General features: G+C 38.2%; 1 protein-coding gene across 1 annotated transcript in view; it reads left to right on the forward strand.

Moving 5' to 3' along the window:
- The window catches only part of SESN3 (sestrin 3), a 73324-nt gene that overhangs the window by 44429 nt on the left and 9313 nt on the right, over positions 1-19582 (forward strand). The window contains exons 2-8 of the mRNA XM_039349072.1: positions 1021-1086; positions 3029-3226; positions 4750-4932; positions 6219-6455; positions 11747-11885; positions 15459-15577; positions 16518-16708. Of these exons, the coding sequence (XP_039205006.1) occupies positions 1021-1086; positions 3029-3226; positions 4750-4932; positions 6219-6455; positions 11747-11885; positions 15459-15577; positions 16518-16708 (1133 nt within the window). The remainder of the gene's footprint in view (positions 1-1020; positions 1087-3028; positions 3227-4749; positions 4933-6218; positions 6456-11746; positions 11886-15458; positions 15578-16517; positions 16709-19582) is intronic.

Raw genomic sequence — 19582 nt, forward strand, 5'->3', positions numbered from 1 at the left:
TGTGACCTGATCAGGACAAGGGAAAAGAAGTAAGATTTTAATTTAATTGAATACAGTTAATGTGATTATTCCTCATACTTTAAATAATTTCCCCTTTCTACCATATTAACAATCACAATTGGTGTAGAGATCTTATCCAAGTCTGGGGGAAACCTTTGATCAAGGGTCTCCAACCCCCAGTCCATGGACTGACACCGGTCTGCAGCATACCAGAAACTAATCCACGCAAACAAACAAAGCCCCATCCACGGTATACAGGCAGCACGCAAATAATATTATAGGGAAGGTTGGGAATGAAAGATTGAATAGAAAGCATGATTGATAAGACATTGAGGGATATTATTGTAATTGAAGATGGAGGTTAAGGAAGCAAGCCAAAGATTTTATGAAAGCAGTGAATATTAAGAAGGAATGCAAAAGATTGGACGGGTGTTATGTGTCGTGGAAATGAATGTTAACCATAGGTAGCACCAAGGGAAAGTTGGTAGAATTGTTTGAGAGTAGACAACCAGGAACCTGAGGCTACAGGCTAGAGATGATATTGATGATTGTAATGAGAAATAAACCGAAAGTGAACCCAGATCTGGAATTTGGGGTGGGTGGAGTACAAAGGAATGGCATGTTCAGAATTGCCTCGTACCGTGAGATGGGCGGCAAATAAATCTGATAATTGATAATAATGTTGATTCATTCTACTTCCTGATGCTTCTCTTGCAATAAGTTACCTCGGTGTCATCCATTCTATCCAGCATGCCATCTCTGCAATTGGGTTGGAACAATAGAAGTTGAGTTGGAAAGTGGCATTTATAGAATGCTTTTTTTTTTCAGTTTGTAGAAGAGTTTGTGGGACATCTTACACTGACCTCTTAGTCATGAGACAAGATATTAAAATATAGTCATAGGTTTCGTAAAAGTTTGGCAGTCAACTTCAGTTGATGCATTACCCCCTGGAAATCTTCATATTAAAGATGACACAAATAAAGTTATGCTAAAAACTGCATCTGTTACTTTCTTTTACAGGAAAAGAAAATCAGAGTGTCTCTCCCTTTAACAAGAGGACCAAGTGCCTTTGTACCAGAGAAGGAAGTAAGTTTTTTTTTTCTTTTTTCTTTCTTGTAAGAAATGAACATTAAGCAGCAAAGCAATGCAAAGAGATTATGGACCCATTGAACAATTTCCACCACGGCCATTTCAATTTCTGGAATGTCCCAACAGTTTAAAATCCCAAATTTTGAATCAAGCTATTGAGGCAGTGGCTTAGTCTGATGTATAGGAAATTCAAAAGCTTAATCTTTGGTAACAAAACTTAAAAAAAATCTATTTTTCCCCCTCTTGTGAATTAAAATAATTATTTTGAACCTGGATATTTATGTATTTGACTTTAAATGATTTGAATGATCTTGGTTGTTAAGAATGTATCAGCTAGAGTGAGTTGCATATTATGAATATTTATGCCATATTAAATTTTGCATTTTAATAATGGTCTAAGGTCCTTCAGCTTTTGAAAAAAACTGTCAAGAAGGAAGAATATTACGATAGATTTGAAAATAATATGAATCTGGTGCTGAGTAGTAATAGATCTTTATTTGTGCCTATAGTACCGGAATGTCCCCAAATTGTGCAGTATAAGGATATGGCACTGTTAAAATTAAGGGGTTTAGGGATGGGGGGGCTGTTAAGGAAGAATTATGATAAAACTGCAGCTAAATAGTCAGGATATGGGGAGATAATACACAGAGCAGTACTTTTTTGGTAATGGCTTAGCAATGGTAGAATGGTTGGTGAAAACTTGTTTGGCCATTTCACTAATGGATTTGAACAATTCTAACCACCTGTATAAGCCATAATATAATTGTTTACCTAGACCAGGGATAGGCAACCTTGGCTCTTTTATGACTCATGGACTTCAACTCCCAGAATTCCTGAGCCAGCTGTGCTGGCTCAGGAATTCTGGGAGTTGAAGTCTATGAGTCATAAAAGAGCCAAGGTTGCCTACCACTGACCTAGACAATCCTAAAAAAGAACCATAAGGTCTTTGTCTTCTGTTTTTCAAATCCTGTCTTATTTTATTTTGCTGTATCTGGACTTAGAATATTGCTTCATTTTTGTTCTTTGTTCTACCTACTTTTTCTGGTATTGGCCAAAGAACAAAAAGAACAGATTACTTAGGTTAGAACTGCTACCTCACGCTGCGCTCTGCAATCATTTCGGTTCCAGTCTGCCATGGAAGGGGAAAAACGAGGGGGAGCACTTGAGGGTAACGTGAAAGTTAAGAAAGTGCCTGAGACAGTATTTCAAGGTCACTCCACAATGAGAAGAATATAGCCTACAATCAGAGTGGTTGTTTCTAAAACATCTTCTTTGAAATTGATTGGACAGTGGGGGACCAGCAGTGGGAAGTATCTAAGCAGGAAAAAGTTTTCACTTGGAGTTTTGGCACATGAATTTCAGTTCTGGCTTTGCACTGCTGTAATTTCCTTGACTTCTAGTAAGCTATACCTTTCTCAACCAGAGGAGTTAAGGATCGTTTTTACTTAGAAAATCAAGCTGAGACAGGTCTGACATTAAGCCAGAATTGCAACCCACCCAGAGAAATAATCTACCGTGGGGGTTTTGCAAACCATCCCTTTCTCAACCCGATGGTGTTAAGGATCGTTTTTACTTAGAAGCCTAAGTTGAGGCAGGTCTGACAACTTATCTTCAAGACCGACACTAGCTTTGTTCAACAAATTTTACTTCGGCATTATGCTAAACCTCTTAGGATAAACTACTAGGTTTCCTCAGATGGCCTTCAGTTCACCTGAAATTCTATCATACTATGGCTGATATTCTATGTATGTTTTATTATTATTTTATTATTATTGTTATGGTGTAATCATTTTTTTTAAAAAAAAAAGTTCTCTCACTTATTCTTCTTTAAACTTCCACACATGCTTCTTCTTAAAGCATGTCTTGAAATAATTATTTATACCATATAAAACTGAATCAGATCAATGAAGTCTACCTTGCTTTTGAACCCTCTCTAAAGGTTATGCAAGCCAATAGTTTGAATGAACGTATGCATCTGCTTGTGGAAGAATATTCTACATCTGGTCGCCTAGACAACATCACTCAGGTCATGAGTTTACACATTCAGTACCTGGAGTCTTTTCTCCGCAGTCAATTTTATATGTTGCGCGTGGACGGTCCTCTTCCTTTGCCCTACCGGCACTACATAGCAATCATGGTAAGCTCTGAAAAAGTCTAATATCCCTTCTTGATTCATCTCCCATCATAATTACATTAGTATATTTTCCACTAGTGTTGTAAGTTGAAGCAAGTGTCACCTTCTTTTGAACTGAAAGGGGATAACACTGTCATCCACATCTAATTGATCTAGCAGCTGCACCCGAGACACACACACGCACACACACACAAACTGTATATATAGTCTAAAGTCATAGATGGAGTTTTCTTCATTCTTAACACATTACAAGCTTTGTTCACCCAAAAATGTGGTTGTTGTGAGCTATCTACGATTGTTGTGTGAGATATGTGGCCAATAGGTCATTTAAATAATACCATTAAAAATAAGGAATTCTGAATTCTGCACTTGGAATCAATTAAAACGATAATCTATAGCAGGGGTCCCCAACCCCTGGTCCATGGGCCAGCACCGGGCCGCAGCGTGCCATAAACCGGTCCACGCAAATCAGCAAAGCCCCATCCATGAGATACAGGCAGTACATGAAACCATACCCCTCCCCCGGTCTGCAGAAAAAGCTCTCTCCACGGAACTGGTCCCTGGTGCTCAAAAGGTTGGGGACCCCTGAATTATAGTTTTCAAAAACCAAATTTTGCAACAGCTAAACTACAACATTTTCAATGTTCATAAAGAATTTTTCCAGTAGTCACAAAACTTCTACTGCAGTACAGTGTATTGTTGTTCTCATAGTGGTGTTGGAAGGGTTACTGTATGGCTGAATAATAGCAGTTTTCTTAAGGCCACAATGAATTCCTGGGAAAGGCAAAAATTAAGCAAATGGCTTCTACCCTTACAGTTCTCCGTCATAACTGCTGCAGCAGAGTTCACTTGCTTTGTATAGGACATTCATACAATGGGTACACATAGATTTAGCCGTTTTAGGCTTGGCTACTCTCCCATTCTGTGTCCACAATATACAGGTAGTCCTTGACTTGCGACCAAATTTGAGCCCCAAATTTCTATTGCTAAGTGAGACATTTGTTGAGTGAATTTCGCCCCATTTTAGGACATTTCTTGCCCCAGTTGTTAAGTGAATCACTGCAGTTAAGTTAGTAATATGGTTGTTAAGTGAATCTGGTTTCCCCATTGACTTTGTGTGTCAGAAGGTTGCACAAAGGGGATCTCGTGACCCTGGGATGCTGCAATTGTCATCAATATGAACCAGCTGCCAAGCATCCAAATTTTGATTACGTGACACATGCTGCGCACACTTTCATAAGTGTGAAAAATGGTCATGAATCACTTGGTTTTTTTTAGTGCTGTTGTAACTTTGAACAGTCACTAGACAAACGGTTGTAAGTCGAGGACTACCTGAATATATTTCACACCTCTTCTTTTCTGTTAAAACAATTGCAGTGAAGTTTCTTGTAAGCTTTTCTGTAGAAACACTTGAATGCAAGGTTTTCTCTTCCTTATTGTAAAGCTATTTTTTCCTCTTACATCTGCCTACCCGTTTTCCAGTCTCTTATCATAAGCTCATCTGCTTCTTCGGGTTTTATCTTTAGGCTGCTGCCAGGCACCAGTGTTCCTATCTAATAAATATACATGTGGAAGAGTTCCTGAAGACTGGAGGGATACCAGGATGGCTGAATGGCTTAGAATACATTCCTCAAAGGCTGAAAAATCTGAACGAAATCAACAAACTGCTTGCACACCGACCTTGGCTGGTTTCCAAAGAGCACATTCAGGTATATGCTTATATATATTAGAGTTGGCTAGAGAGGCAAGCCAGATGTTCAAGCATTTGCATGTGCCAAAATTTTACAGCATTTGCTAGGATTTGATGGTCTCCTTACAACTTTCTTTGAGCTCTGTGTCAATTTTCTGCAAATCAGACATCACCAAGTCGAGGAATAGAAAAGCAGCCAGAAAGAACATTTATAAATGTGCCTTCTCTCCTGTCGATACCGCCTCCTAAAGCTGTTTTTCCTGTTTGGTTGAGGGGTTTGGGGGCTTTTTCATTAAAAGATCTGTCAGGCCGTTGGGAAGTGTGTTTGTTTACTTCTTTTCAAAGGAGAAAGAGATTTGCAGGCCCCGTTTGTCATACAGGTGAGCAAAACTGCACCTACTGAAACTCCTCTTTGCATATCTAAGTCATGTTGTAATGCCTGGGAAGCAATAAGTTTCCCCTTCTAGAGGGAGTGAGACAGAGCTAAACAGAAAAGTTTTTTTTTTATGCTTTTGGCTCTTTTTTTTTTTTTTTAGAAAAGAACTGGTTCATGTTTACAGTTTGGCACAGAGCAAATATGGCTTGCCTTCCTGACATTCCACTTGAAATTTAATACGATTAAACTGTAAAATACCTTAAAGCAGGCGTGCACAAGGTTAAGACCACCTTCGCCTTTTCAATAGCACACCAGAGGCAAGATTCCAGTAATTGGCAAGGCTAGAATATAGTCAACTTTGATTTACGTTAATTTCCTTTTTAAAAATAACCTCTCTAAATGAGTTAAATATAATTAATATGATTACTGGCTTTTTATTTACGATGCTTCCCTTTCATATTAAAAAAGATATCTTTCAGCTTTGGAAGGACTCTGGCTTTGTGGATGAAATGTAACTGAGGAACCTTTATCTATAAATAGGAAACATGGCCAACATGCAGTGTTTGTGATTCGTAATCCTCATTTTTATTCAAAATTTGGCAAACGAGAGTCCCTGAGCCTTTTCATTTAAAAAAGAATCTGCCCGAGATATCAAACCATCTAATTATAATCCTGGTTAAACAGTAAAGGGCCTTGTCTTTCCATTTTGATTTATATTTTATAGCAGAAAGGTTGGGAAAAATGCAGTACCTCTAAATTACGCTGTAACAATTCAAGGAAATTAGGCTAGAAAGCTTTTTGGCATGCTTTGGTTTTGCTGCTTCCACCTCAGAAATTAAAACTAAACCGAGGACTCTGCCTGTTTCTTGTGCCCATATATAAAACGAAAATTCACATGTGTAGTGTTTCTTCTTCTTGTTTTGTTTCAGAAACTTGTGAAGACAGGGGAGAACAATTGGTCTTTTCCTGAACTAGTGCATGCCGTGGTCCTTTTGGCACATTATCACTCCCTGGCAAGTTTTGTTTTTGGCAGTGGCATCAATCCAGAGAGAGATTTTGGGACCTCAAACGGCTACCGACTCATATCAGTTAACAACTTCTGTGTCTGTGACCTTGCCAATGACAACAACATTGAAAACGCATCCCTCAAAAGTAACAGCTTTGGGGTTAGTTGTTCTTTTCTTGTCCCTCCTCTCACTTTTGTTGATGTTATAAAAGCTGGCTTGGAAAGGGAGATCATTTCGGCTTGCGGTTTTCTAGGGAGTCTATCAATGCTCGGAATGTGGGAACCAAAACGCAAATCCCAACAGAACTAGGATCAAATGTTGAGTGGAGAACAGGGATGTTAGTTGTAGCAGGGCCAGTTCTCAGTGGAGAAAACACTGCTGGGGTTCAGGGGCAGGCAGTTGGTAAAGATCCTGAAAAAATGACCCATAGGAAGTGCCAGGAAATGGAGGGGACAACATTTCCCAACAATATTTCTTTTAAATTGCTGGGCAATAGTGATTTCCTTTTTATACAGAAAATATAATTGAATCCCAAACTGGAAAGAAAAATAATTTTTTTCCTAAACTTCAGAAAATTTTATTAATGCAGATAAATATATAAACTGCAAAACAGGGGGGGAGAAGAAATAGAAAGTGCAGAAAGGAAAAAAAGAAGACAAGGAGAAAAGAAAAAAGAAAAATATAGTAAAGAAAAAAATTTCTTTTCACAACAAGTATAAACAATTTTAGTAATTTATCGTCATCTCTTAAAATACAACAAATAATGTCTTTATTTATAGCTCATCCCTTATCTATAAACAAATTCTTACACTCCTCATTTAATCCTGATCAGCAGAAGTCTATTAACGGGTTACCAGAAATAACAACATATCTGTTTTAAGCTTGATTTTAAAAACCATTTTAAATTCATTCCTTTTATTTGTAACAATCTTGATCTTTAATTCTTTCAAAGTATAATTCTAGAACTTTTCATTTTTTTCTTTGGCCCTTCTCACAAAATCTTTCAGAACTTTAAAAAGTCTCCTTTGTAAGTTCAATATAAGAGAGTTATTGCTCTTTTGCTCTTACCACTTATGCATCCCCTATAATTATTAAGATATTGGCTGGTTTCATTTGTAAATCCAGTCTAGCATCTTTTTTCATATCATTCTTGTAGCTTATCATTTTTAAATCCACTTTCAGATTTGTGTCAGTCTTATCCAGTAAAACTTGTTCTTCTTTCATAACATCTTTTAAACACAGTCTATTTACAGAGGCAGACATTCTTAAAATTAACCTCTGGGTTCATTGTTCAAACATATCCTCCAAAACATCCAGTGTTCAAATATTTTGTTCCATTCTGTGGTAACAAATTTAAGTGTTCTTCTCTTATAATTGTAATCTTTAGTTTCTTTTGGTTCCCTCTAGTGTCCAAGATTCAATTTGCCAGCTTATCATTTCTTTTAAGACAGCTTTTTCTAAAAAGAAGGATTGAAACGATAATTTGAAAAAAAAAAATATTTCAAATCATCTGGACCTTTTGTCCATTTATTACAACTTTCTGAAATCAATATTCTAATCACCTTAAACTTATTTTGAAACTTCTTTCAATAAGGATTAACGTAGACTCACCTTGCTCATGATATCAAATTTGTTGTTCAGAAGGTTCTTAATAGTTGAATAACAACTAAGGAGCAATTTCAAAAAGTGATTAAGAAATACATTTCCACAGAACTTTGTGTCCATAAGGCTATATTGTGGCTGTGAACTTGGTGGAAATCCCTCGACTCCCAGCCATTCCAATCATGAGCTGTCTACTCATTAGGAGGTGCTGTCTGGAGTGCAAGTGGATGATCCCATAATCTCTCCTTTATCAAGAGAAGCTTGGTTAGCCAGAAAAACCCCATCTGGTCACCAATCTGTTCTGGCTGTTTTAATTTGAATTTTTGCATGAAACAGGAATTTGAATTCAATAACCTAAATGGTATTTTCAGCTCTATGGTGTATGTTAACTATTTTCTTAATAATTGTCTACGATGGCTAGGGAAGAATACAATTGCTTCCTCTCCAATTTGATGAAAATTTATTCATAAACTTCCTTGGAATATAATGTTTGAGCCAGCTGGGTGTTGTCATTTATGAAAAATAATACATAAAGTTTCAGATGGCTCCACAGCTAGATCTTTTGGTTTTTCTGTACAATATACATGGTTTGAAGATTTCACTCATTCAAAATACATAGGCATACCCTGAGAACATTTCTCTTTTGACCCTGACCTTTTGTTGTTCATCATTTTTATTGACTAGATAACGTCTTGGATATCCAGTTTGAAGAGGATTGCTTTTTTGTCAGCTATTAGCATTTTGCTGTTGCATTTAAATATATATTTTTGTGTGTCTTCACTCCTTTTAGTTCTCAGATATTTGCTAAGATTTTTCAGTTGACTTCTGTTCCCATCTTCTACTTTTTTCTTATTGGGATTTTTTGCATTTGGGCTTTTGATGTCTCCTTTTTTAGAAATTCCTAGTGATTTTAAATTCCTTTTCCCATGGTTTCTCCTGTCATGAATTTGTTTTGTTAAAATTTACATTTTGAAGTCCAAGATACCTATCTGGCCATACTGAGCTTTAACTGCCGGTGTTCTTTTTTTTATTGTTCACTGAGCATTTTAATAAGCCTTATTACTTCAGCATTCTTACCTGTTTCTACATAACTTATATTTTTATCTGAGGTTCTCACTTATGAAATTTTACTTCCAGCTCCCACAGGATTCAATTGAAAGCCCTTCTGATCAAGCTTATCATTCTTTGGGCAGATACATTTTCAGCAGCATATGGTACAACCTCTTCTATGCCTGCAGACCATAATATAGATAACCCAAACCATGATCTCCAAAAACAGATCTCTTTGTTAACTATACAGTTGTTGGTCTACCATTCACTTGCATTATTCTGTCTTTTTCCAACTTAAGTCCATGTTCATGAAATTAGAACTGCTCTAGGCAGAATCATCTATATTCACATGAATTAACACCAAGAATAATTGTCAGACTTGATATATATTCTGCCAATTGTAAAGAGCAGGATGACTAGGCAGGATTAAATTTGGAAACTAGTAAACCTTGATGTCATAATTCTCAACCATCCTCCTGGCAGAAAGCACATTTCATAAGCCCACAGGTCTGGCTAGTCCATGATTTGTTTTTGGTTCCTCATGGTAATTAGCCTATACTTTGATTCTTCTCTTTGCCTTCTCCAGAGCATAGTTGAATTCCTTTGTTCTTCATGAATCCATTCTCTTATGTACCGATCAACAATGTCTTTTTTTTTCTTCCCCAAATGCTGAAGGGCTCTTTATTCTGCAGAAGGCTCCAAGCTGAGTTCCGGCAGTGCAGAATATCTTCTGTAGCTTCTTATTATGACCAGTCACACATTCAGCCAGAGGTTTAGACTGGATTTGGTATTTTTATCCACTTATCAAGTTCTTCCCAAGGACCTGGGATAGGCAGATGTTGCTGTTTTATGGTGTTAAAAGTATCATCACAAGGTATAGGCCAGGGGTGTCAAACTGCCGGCCCGTGGGCCGGACATGTCATCCAGAAGCCACGCCCACCCCATTGCCGGCAATGGCAAAACCGTCCCGATACGTTGTGCGACGTCACGTGACATCGCAAGTTTGACACGTCTGGTGTAGGCTGTTTCAAGTAAAGCTATTTTTAGCTGGTGGCTGATGCATGAATGAAATGAAATGAATTCTCAATGCCAATGTTGTTCAAGTGGTGTTCCAAATGTTTTGAAATTGCACCAAAGGCTGGTTGCCTATTCCTAGCGGTACTATCTTTGCTTTCTTTTGCCACAGTCGTTCTACTTCTATATGAAGGTCTTTATATTTGTGATTTTCTCCAGTACTTCTATTCTATTGTCTTCAGATGCTGCCACATCCACAGTCCAGAATTCTTTGTCTTTCTTATCAACAGTTGTTACGTTTGTTGTTACACGGCAGAGGTTTGTACTTGTCTGTTTAAATTCTCAAAGCCTAGAGCACTTTAGCTTCTTCATTTTTGCCTATTTTGTAGTCCCACCAGTTATCATACTCTCATTAACTGGGTTTGCTTCTTTGTTTGCTTCTCCTCCTTATGGAGAGATGTTTTCTCTGTCAGCTGTGGTTATAGTGTCTCTGTTGTTGTGATTACTGAATCTTCCCCACTTTTGAACTGGTTTGGCTACTTGCATTTGTCATCTTCATTTTTCTAAGCACTGCTGCACATTTGCACCTGCTACACAGAAATGCCAGGCTGTTGTAGACATGAAAATCAGAATGCTGCAAGTATTGCAAATTGTGACTGAAGATTCAGGGTCACTTGCTTTCATTTTTGTTTTTTAAGGCAATGCCAGTAAAAAGCTTTCATCTAAAATATAGTAAATGTGTCATTCCCTTACCTACTTCTTCCACTTCCATATCAAGCCCCTATCATGTTTTGCATAATTGTGACATAGGGGGTATTTGTAGTTGAGAGAATTGCAGACAGGTTCCAATAGTAGTAGTAGTAGTAGTAGTAGTAGTAGTAGTAGTAGTAGTAATAATAATAGTAGTAGTAGTAAAGTTTTAATGTTTTTTTCTATAATTGTATTTAAAGGTTTTGGGAAAAAAAGATTAAAAACTAATACAGGCCATCTCGTTGAATTCAATTGATGTTGTTCCCTCACTTTTTCATGCAATCCACATTCATTCAGCATCCGTTGATGTTGTTTCAGCTTCTCATATGACACACACTTCCTCAATATCCTGTTTTCACTACATCCAACTTGGTTTTATGTTTCTTCTGACATATTCAGCTGTTGATTCTTGTAATAGGCAGAAGCATGGTTTCATTCGCGGCAACCACAGGTAGCAGGAAAGGATGGATTGTTGTTATTATTGTTGTTTTGACATAATTTAGCCAGGAATAGAACAGGGCTATCCCTCTTCCCTCCCTCCAAAAATTTTCAGTATAAAATATAAAAAGTAGAATGGTGCTATAGAATAGAATAGAGCAGACATGTCAAACTTGCGACATCACATGACGCCGCATGACATATCGCGATTTTTCCCCATTGCCGGCAATGGGGTGGGTGCGGTTTCGGAGTGACGCATCCAGCCCGTGGCCCGGCAGTTTGACATGCCCGGAATAGAGTATAGAATAGGGATGAGCTCCCATCACATGCTCCAGCTCCTGTTGTGACCAAGCAGTTTGAAAGCAGGCAACCGCGAGTAGATAAATGGATACACTTCAGTGGGCAAGTTAATGGGAACATGAAAGGTGCCCCCAATTGGGCATCCCCTGGGCAACAGTGGTGTTACTGTTGAAACCTTTCCACCCCACTTCACTGCTCTACTTGAGGTACAAGTAGAATAGTGAGCAAAAATTAATTTCACCTCAACAGAGTATCGATAACTGGTCACATTCTTCCTACTTGTGGTCTGTTCTTAGCTCTCCAATTCATTAAGCGAGCTGGAAGCCTTGATGGACAGAATGAAGAGATTGCAGGAGGACGACGAGGCTTCCCCAGAAGAAATGGATACACGCTTTGAGAAAGAAAAATCAGAGAGCCTACTAGTTGTTACTGAAGGTATTGCCCTCTGTGTGCTCCAGTGGAGCTCCTTTCATAATTCAGATCAGTCCCCTGAATTAAATAAAAGCCAGTAAACTACAAAAGTAGTTCTCACGTGCTGGAGGTTGTTCTGAGCCAGTTTATACATGCAGGGAAATCTGCTTTCTTCAGACTCAGTCACTTCTAAGTGGGACACTTTTTCCATGTTCCTCTACCCTGGTAATAAATCTTTAATCATAAAAAGTCTGGAAGGCTTTAGCTCATCTGTCTCTGACATGCTAACTTTGCAAAAAGAAAATGAAAACGAAATTAAAAGGTGCATAAAGAGTTTTGGAATGTTCAAATACCTAATTCATCACTGGGAATATGAAGTGACATATTCAAAAAAAAAAAGCTGTGCCCCAGGTAGCTCAGTAAAATCTTGGGAGACTGTAGAGCAGAATTTCTCAACCTCAGCAACTTTGAGACGTCTGAACTTCCAATTCCCCAGCCAGCTATGCGGTAACATGGGGCACATGTAACACCTTTGCTCTGCAAACTGCATTGGGTGCCAGTTTGCTTCCAGCTCCAATTCAAGGGGTTGGTTATGATCTTTAAAGCCATACATGTCATGGGTCCAGGCTACCTAGGGAAGCATCTTCATCCCGTTGCATCAGCCAGTCCCACCCGGTCAGGGAGAGAAGGTATTTTGCGGAGTTTCAGCATTCTGACTGGTGGGGCCCAAGAAGAAAGCCTTCTTTGCCATCACCCCCTGCTCTGTAGATTATTATTCCTTTGGAGGTGAGGCAGGCCCTTACTATTCTGGCCTTCCAAAAAAGAATAAAACACGCGGCCTTGGGTGAGGAGCACAGAGGAGCAGGCAGCCGCGGGGCTGCTTAGCAGCCTGAAAGCACTTCCTTTGCCTTTTAATAAAATATAAGTGTTTTAATCAGCCTTGATTTTTTTTAAAAAAATCTAACTTTTATATTCTTTTTAATTTTTTAATATTTTTACTCTGCAAGGGAGATGAGCACTTCCGAAATGTGGTAAATAAATAAATTTACAGCAAAGCTAGAAATCCCCCCCCCCCCCGGTGAAATGGTACATGTTATGCTCTCAGCCCCCAGGCACTTGCTGAGTAGGGATCTTGGCCTGGCATTTTATTTGAATGTGAAACTCCAACAGAGTTCTGTGCCAGTTCTTCAGCCCTAGACATCCACCCAATGTTTAAACATCAACTCCCTTAATCTCTTAACAAGCATGTTGAGTGTTGAGAATTCTGGGGAATAACATTTACATATGTAGAAGGTGTGTCAGATGGAGAAGGCTGGATTGGTGGGAAGAAGGAGAAAGAAAGTTGCCTCTAGAAGTTGGGGATGCTCCAACACTGGAGGTTTTTAAGAAGAGAACCATTTGTTTGAAATGGCATAGGATTTCCTACCTGAGCAGAGGGTTGGACTAGAAGACCTCCAAGATCTCTTCCAACTCTGTTATTTTGCTAAACCCAAAATCTAGGCTTTCAATTATTGTAGAATAAAAGTTACTGCGTTCTTCCTAGGATAGCACAGAAATCCCCATGAAAGAATTACATATGTTGGTATCTTTGTGATGCACAAATTATTACAGTGACTAGCACAACGGAAAAACTGAGCTGAACAGCTGGAAAAGAAGATTGAAAAAGGCTGCATTTCATACCCTTCTATTATTTTTAAAACTAATATTTTTGAAGCAAATTATCTCATGCAGTAAACATTTTCTTATGTCACTCAAAATGGAAAAGGCAGAGGATGCAGGCTGTAAAGATAAGGCAGGTAAAGACTTTTTTTACTGCTTAGTTTCTGCTTTTAATAATCTGTTCATATTTTTTTTTAAAAAAAATGCTGTCACAGACTTCCAGAAAGCCTGTTCCAAAAGTGATGGCAGGAATCGGTCACAAAACAAAGAGTAATTCAAGGCTTGACAACTTTGATTTCTTAAACTGCATTAAGAAACTATTTGGATGCTGGCCAATTAGGTTTCTTCCCACATAGTTATGTTTTAATTGGCTAATGAGCCAGAATAAAAATAAAGGTGTCCTTGTGATAGTTGGGTGGTGAACAGAAGGGTTTCTTTTTAATGGGGCTAGTAATAGACACAGAGCAGGTTCCCCACCCAATTTCATTAGGATGACTGGGAGTCAGCCCAGATGGGGAATCAAGATAATTTGCAAACAACTTCGCAGCAGCCAACCTTCAAAAAGGCTATTTCGTGAACTTAAATCCTTTGAACATTTAGTTGGCAGAGAGGAGCAAAGGGATGGAGGCTTTTTTGATAAGAGAAATACCCTGTCTTTAATTATTGGTGTTGATAGTCCTCTACTTATAACCCTTTCTTTAATTACTGTTTGAAGTTACAGCAGCACTGAAAAAGTGACTTACAACTGGTCCTTGCGCGTACAGCCATTTGCAACATTCTCATAGTCATGTGATCAAAATAAGGGGGCTTGGCAATTGGCATGTATTTACAAGAGTTGCACTGTCCAGAGGTCATGTGAGCATCATCTGTGACTTGCACCAGCGTCCACCAAGCAAACTCAATGGGCCAAGCTAGATTGGCTTACCAACCACATGACTTGCAGGCAAAAAAATTGGGCATGACTCAATGACCATATCACGTAGCAATGGAAGGTCTGGTCAGGTCCAAACTGTAGTTGTAAGTCAAGGACTACTTGTATTGCTGGATCTTTTCCATATTGCTCAGGAAATTGAGGAATTTGGCTTTTATCCAGATATCTTTTTTCATCAGCTTTACTCAAATGGCACTAAGGTAGAATCAGACTTGCTTGATCTTGTTTTTCTTCTCCTGAGCTATGGACAAATCTTTATTTGCCCTGTTGATCTAGTGGGGCTATGACCACACTAGCCCACGCTATGGCATTCATTAGATTGGCATTCTATTTCAAAACCAGGGGTATCTCTCTGGGCAAGATCCCTATAGTTTGCATGGACTTTTCCTTATTATCAGCTAAACACTAGTTAAAAATGTGCAATACTGCATTCTAATAGCCCCTGAAGATAGCTTTATATAGAGATCCTAAAACCTTGAATATCTCCAGTACTGACCCAGTGAATTGGAAATGATTCATGGAAGCTCAGCTGGCTGGTGTTCTGAACTGAATGGTCCACCCTCGTTCAGAAGCATTTCAGGAATAATTGGAGTTTAATACCTTGGTAAAAGATTTAGTTTACGAAAATATATATTTAAAATGAATCCCTCACTGTTACCTGCAAATTCTCTTTCAGGTTGTCTTTTTTTTTTTTTTTTTGCTAGGCATGGGACCACGGTTGCATTCTGAACTTCCCATTTTTTTAGTTTATTGAGGTCTCTTTTCAAATTTCCCAACTTTGTGCCACATGTCAAAACAATGAATGAACCAACTATGTTTTTGCCTGCAACTGAATTTCATAATGTTAGATGTAGCTCAGACAATAACAGTTCCCTTTCTAAATTCAGGAGTAAAATTAGGTTGGGAGAAGCCAATGGGGATCCTTTGGTATCACATAATTGTTTTGAGATGAATCTGATAAGGGGAAAAAAAGGTACATTTTACTATCTTTTCCTTTTCTTTAACAGCTTTTGATGACGAATTAGCTTCCACGGCTGATGTTTCCTGCTATGTTGAAGACCCTGGGTTTGGTTACAAAGATTTTGCAAGACGGGGGGAAGATCATCTTCCGACATTTCGAGCCCAGGTTAGTTACACGAATAACTTATTGATGGAGAACCAAAATAAGAAGCAGAGCTGTCTTTTGGAGTGAGCATCCTGGCTTTTGTTCAGAATGACTCTTTTTTTTCTGCTACACCTCTGAACACAGGAATAACGTTCTACCCAGCCCACAATTGAAAGCATGACCTGGTTGCTGCTTTCTGAGAGTCACACCAGGAATCTTCCAAGCCTTACCTAGCCTGGGATTGTCCCTTGTGACCTTTTGGCATGCAAAGCACATTCTCTGCCATTGCGTTATGATCTTTGCCCATGTTTAATACATTCTTAAAGAAGCATTATCGTTGGAGAAAAGATATCTCAAAAGACGAATCTAAGGAATTGTGTTTCCCAGAGTAATTCCTTTTTTTCCCCAACAATGAATTCATTTGCTGATGAGACCTAAGCTCATTCTCCAAATAAATTAGAACAACTTTCAGGGAGGCACCAACATATACAGGTAATCCTTGACTTACGACCACAATTGAGCCCAAAATTTCTGTTGTTAAGCGAGACATTTGTTAAGTGAGGTTTGCCCCATTTGACTACCTTTCTTGCCACAGTTGTTAAGTGAATGGCTGTAATTGATCAGTTAGTACCACGGTTGTTAAGTGAATCTGGCTACCCCATTGATTTTGCTTGTCAGAAGGTCGCAAAAGGTGATAAACGTGGGCCCGGGATGCTGCAACCGTCATAAGTATGAATCAGTTGCCAAGCGTCTGAATTTTGATGACACGATCAGGGGGCTGCTACAAAGGTCATAAATGTGAAAAATGGTTATGAGTCACTTTTTTCAGTGCCGTTGTAACTTTGAACAGTCATTAACTGAACTGTTGTAAGTTGAGGACTACCTGTACTAGAACTTTTTTAAATGTAGAAAAAGAACTGCTGAACTACAAACAAATTTGTGGAATTAACTTCTTTTATAGGACTATACTTGGGAAAATCATGGATTCTCCCTTGTGAACAGACTGTATTCTGATATTGGGCACCTCCTGGATGAGAAATTTCGGATGGTCTACAACCTCACCTACAACACCATGGCCAGCCACGAAGATGTTGACACCACAATGTTAAGAAGAGCTTTATTTAATTACGTTCACTGTATGTTTGGCATCAGGTATGTTATACACCACCTGGGATAATGGCTGTATTCAGCTGTTTCCCGACTTGCAGTAGTCACACTCTATAATCAGTGGATGTTATGCACTGTAGTTACTTTATGTTTGAAAAATTAAATATGATGCAATAGAGGAGAGATAAATATTACCCTCTTGAGTGAGAGAACCTCAGTATGTGTTAACCTGTATTCCCCCTGAGTACAACCAGATAGAAATGCATTAATGAGTATGCATTTTTAATTAATGAACAGAAATAAACACAGTCAAAAGTAATATGATGGCATCCGCTCTAGGTTAATAATCAGTCACTATTTGTTTGTTTTTCCCCAAGAACTGAAGAAATGCTGTAGGATCAGCAGATATTGTTTTTTCCATTTAGGGGCAAAGTAAATATGATGTTAAGTATGCCTTGTTATTTAATACAGGCAGTTCTTATTCAAGCTAGTACATTTCTAACTGTATCAACTCAATGTAAACATCATTATTACATTTATCAATATATATTTTAATTTATGCATATCTTAATCAGTCTTCATAAAACACCCCATATCCTATTATAAATTTTTACCTACTTTTTAGTTTTTCATCAATATTCCAATTAACCTTTAATATCCATAATTTTCAAGCTTTGGGTAACCAAAGCTTCCCTTATCTCATTTCATAACAAACTATAAATATCCAAAATCCACATTTTACGTATTTAAATTGAATATGGAACAGTAAATGTTAAGGGAAAAAGAGAAGAAATAGTTAATGATGTAACCCAAGATTTGTACTAAAGATTTTGTTATTGAATTATTGATTAACCCCGCCACCACATTGCTTTTTAAATACTCAAATGTAAAATTGGAAAAGCAATAAAACATTATATATATATATATATATATATATATATATATATATATATATATATATATATATATATACAGGCAGTTCTTATTAAGTAACTTTTCCACATTTCACGACCTTTCTTGCCCCAGTTGTTAAACGAATCACTGCCATTGTTAAGTAACACAGTCGCACAAGATGATCACATGACCCCGGGACTCTGCAACTGTCGTAAATATGAGCCCGTGGCCCAGTCCCTGGATTTTGATCACATGACACCCCCCTTGCAATGGTCGTAAGTGTAAAAAAGGGTCATAAGTCACTTTTTTCGGTAACGTCACTCCGAATGGTCACTAAATGAATGGTTGTAAGTCGAGGACTACCCGTATTCTTTTAACATTTAACCTTAGTTTTCCTTCCCTGCTGAAGTCCTAATGAAAATTTCTAAAAATGCTGCAATTTGGGGACCAAATAATTGGAAGAAATCTCACTTCATTGTTTCCGTTAGGTAGTTAACTCAGTGAGATGTCAGGACGTTCCAGTACCTGGACTTGACCAAGTGCAAAACATCAAGAGGCGTTTTCAAAACGCAAATAATAATTCAAAAAAACTGTTAATAATCTTAAAACTACTTCATACCAGTTTAATGAAATAGATTCAGGAAACCCAGATTGTACTAGATCAGGGGGAGGCAACCTTGGATCTTTTATGACTCGTGGACTTCAACTCCCAGAATTCCTGAGCCAGCATGGCTCAGCTTGGAAACCTCTCTCTTTCCCCTCAGCATGGCTGGCTCAGGAATTCTGGGAGTTGAAGTCTACGAGTCATAAAAGAGCCAAGGTTGCCTACCCCTGCTCTAATATAATGCCTCTTCTTATGTTTTCTAGTGAAAAGGCTAAGTTAAACCAGAAAATGACCTAAACAGCTTTGACTCAAGACATGTGAAAGGCATAGATATACCTTCTGGAAAAGCATTTGTTTAGTGGAATGCAAGATAGGTGAGATTAGACCTTTCTTGGATAATAATTACTTAGGTGGGTGAAGAGACTCTGCTTAGCTTTGCTGTGCTTTTAAATATAGGGCGGAAGGTTTGAACTACTTTATTTAAAAAAAAAACAAATTGATTTCATTTATGTAATTTTTAAAATGTGTCTTTTAGTTTTCTTTTGTTTTCTAGTTTTTTGGGCAACCTTAGCAGGCATAACAGAAAAATCAAAATATATTGGTAAATGATCAAAATTTAAATAATCAAAATGGGTCAGCTAGTTTATTTATTTATTTATTTATTTATTTATTTATTTATTTATTTATGAGACTTATATACCACTTTAAGTGCAAGCACTCTCTAAGCGGTGTACACCAGTAAGCAATGTATATATATATTTACATTGCCCCCAATCTGGGTCCTCATTTTACCTACCTCGGAAGGATGGAAGGCTGAGTCAACCTTGAGCCGTTGAGATTTGAACAGCTGACCTGCTGAACACAGTCAGCTAAAGTGGCCTGCAGTACTGCACTCTAACTGCTGCGCCACCCAATAAGTTGGCCCTTATTCTTTCATACTCAGAAGAACAATTGTCCATGGTGAATGAAACTCTCTTGGCCTATTCAGGATTGTTCAGCAACTTACATTCCTGGGTCAGGCATCGCCCAGTATCCAACCCGACTTTATTAAGTGGTTGTTCATTGCACAATGAAGGGAGCCCCAAAAAGTCACATTAAAAAATTGCAAGGCTCCAGGTGATGGCCACCCTGATTTTTTTGGACACCTCCTGTGGATTTCTTCGATTGAGGCTAAGCACTTATAACGGGTGTCAAACTCGCAACGTCATGTGACCTGTCACAACGTATCGTGACTTCTTTTCCATTGCCGGCAATGGGGTGGGCGCGGTTTCACTATGATGCATCCAGCCCGCGGGCCGGCAGTTTGACACCCCTGACTTATAACATGTATTTTGAATGTAAGATGAGAGAAGGACTATTTTTCTCTTCTTTGCTTACTAAATTTTTTTCTGATCTGTATGAATTCTGGAGCATAGTTTATT

The sequence above is a fragment of the Crotalus tigris genome, unplaced genomic scaffold, assembly GCF_016545835.1.
Source record: "Crotalus tigris isolate CLP2741 ecotype Arizona unplaced genomic scaffold, ASM1654583v1 scf7180000018224.911827, whole genome shotgun sequence".
Taxonomy (NCBI): domain Eukaryota; kingdom Metazoa; phylum Chordata; class Lepidosauria; order Squamata; family Viperidae; genus Crotalus; species Crotalus tigris.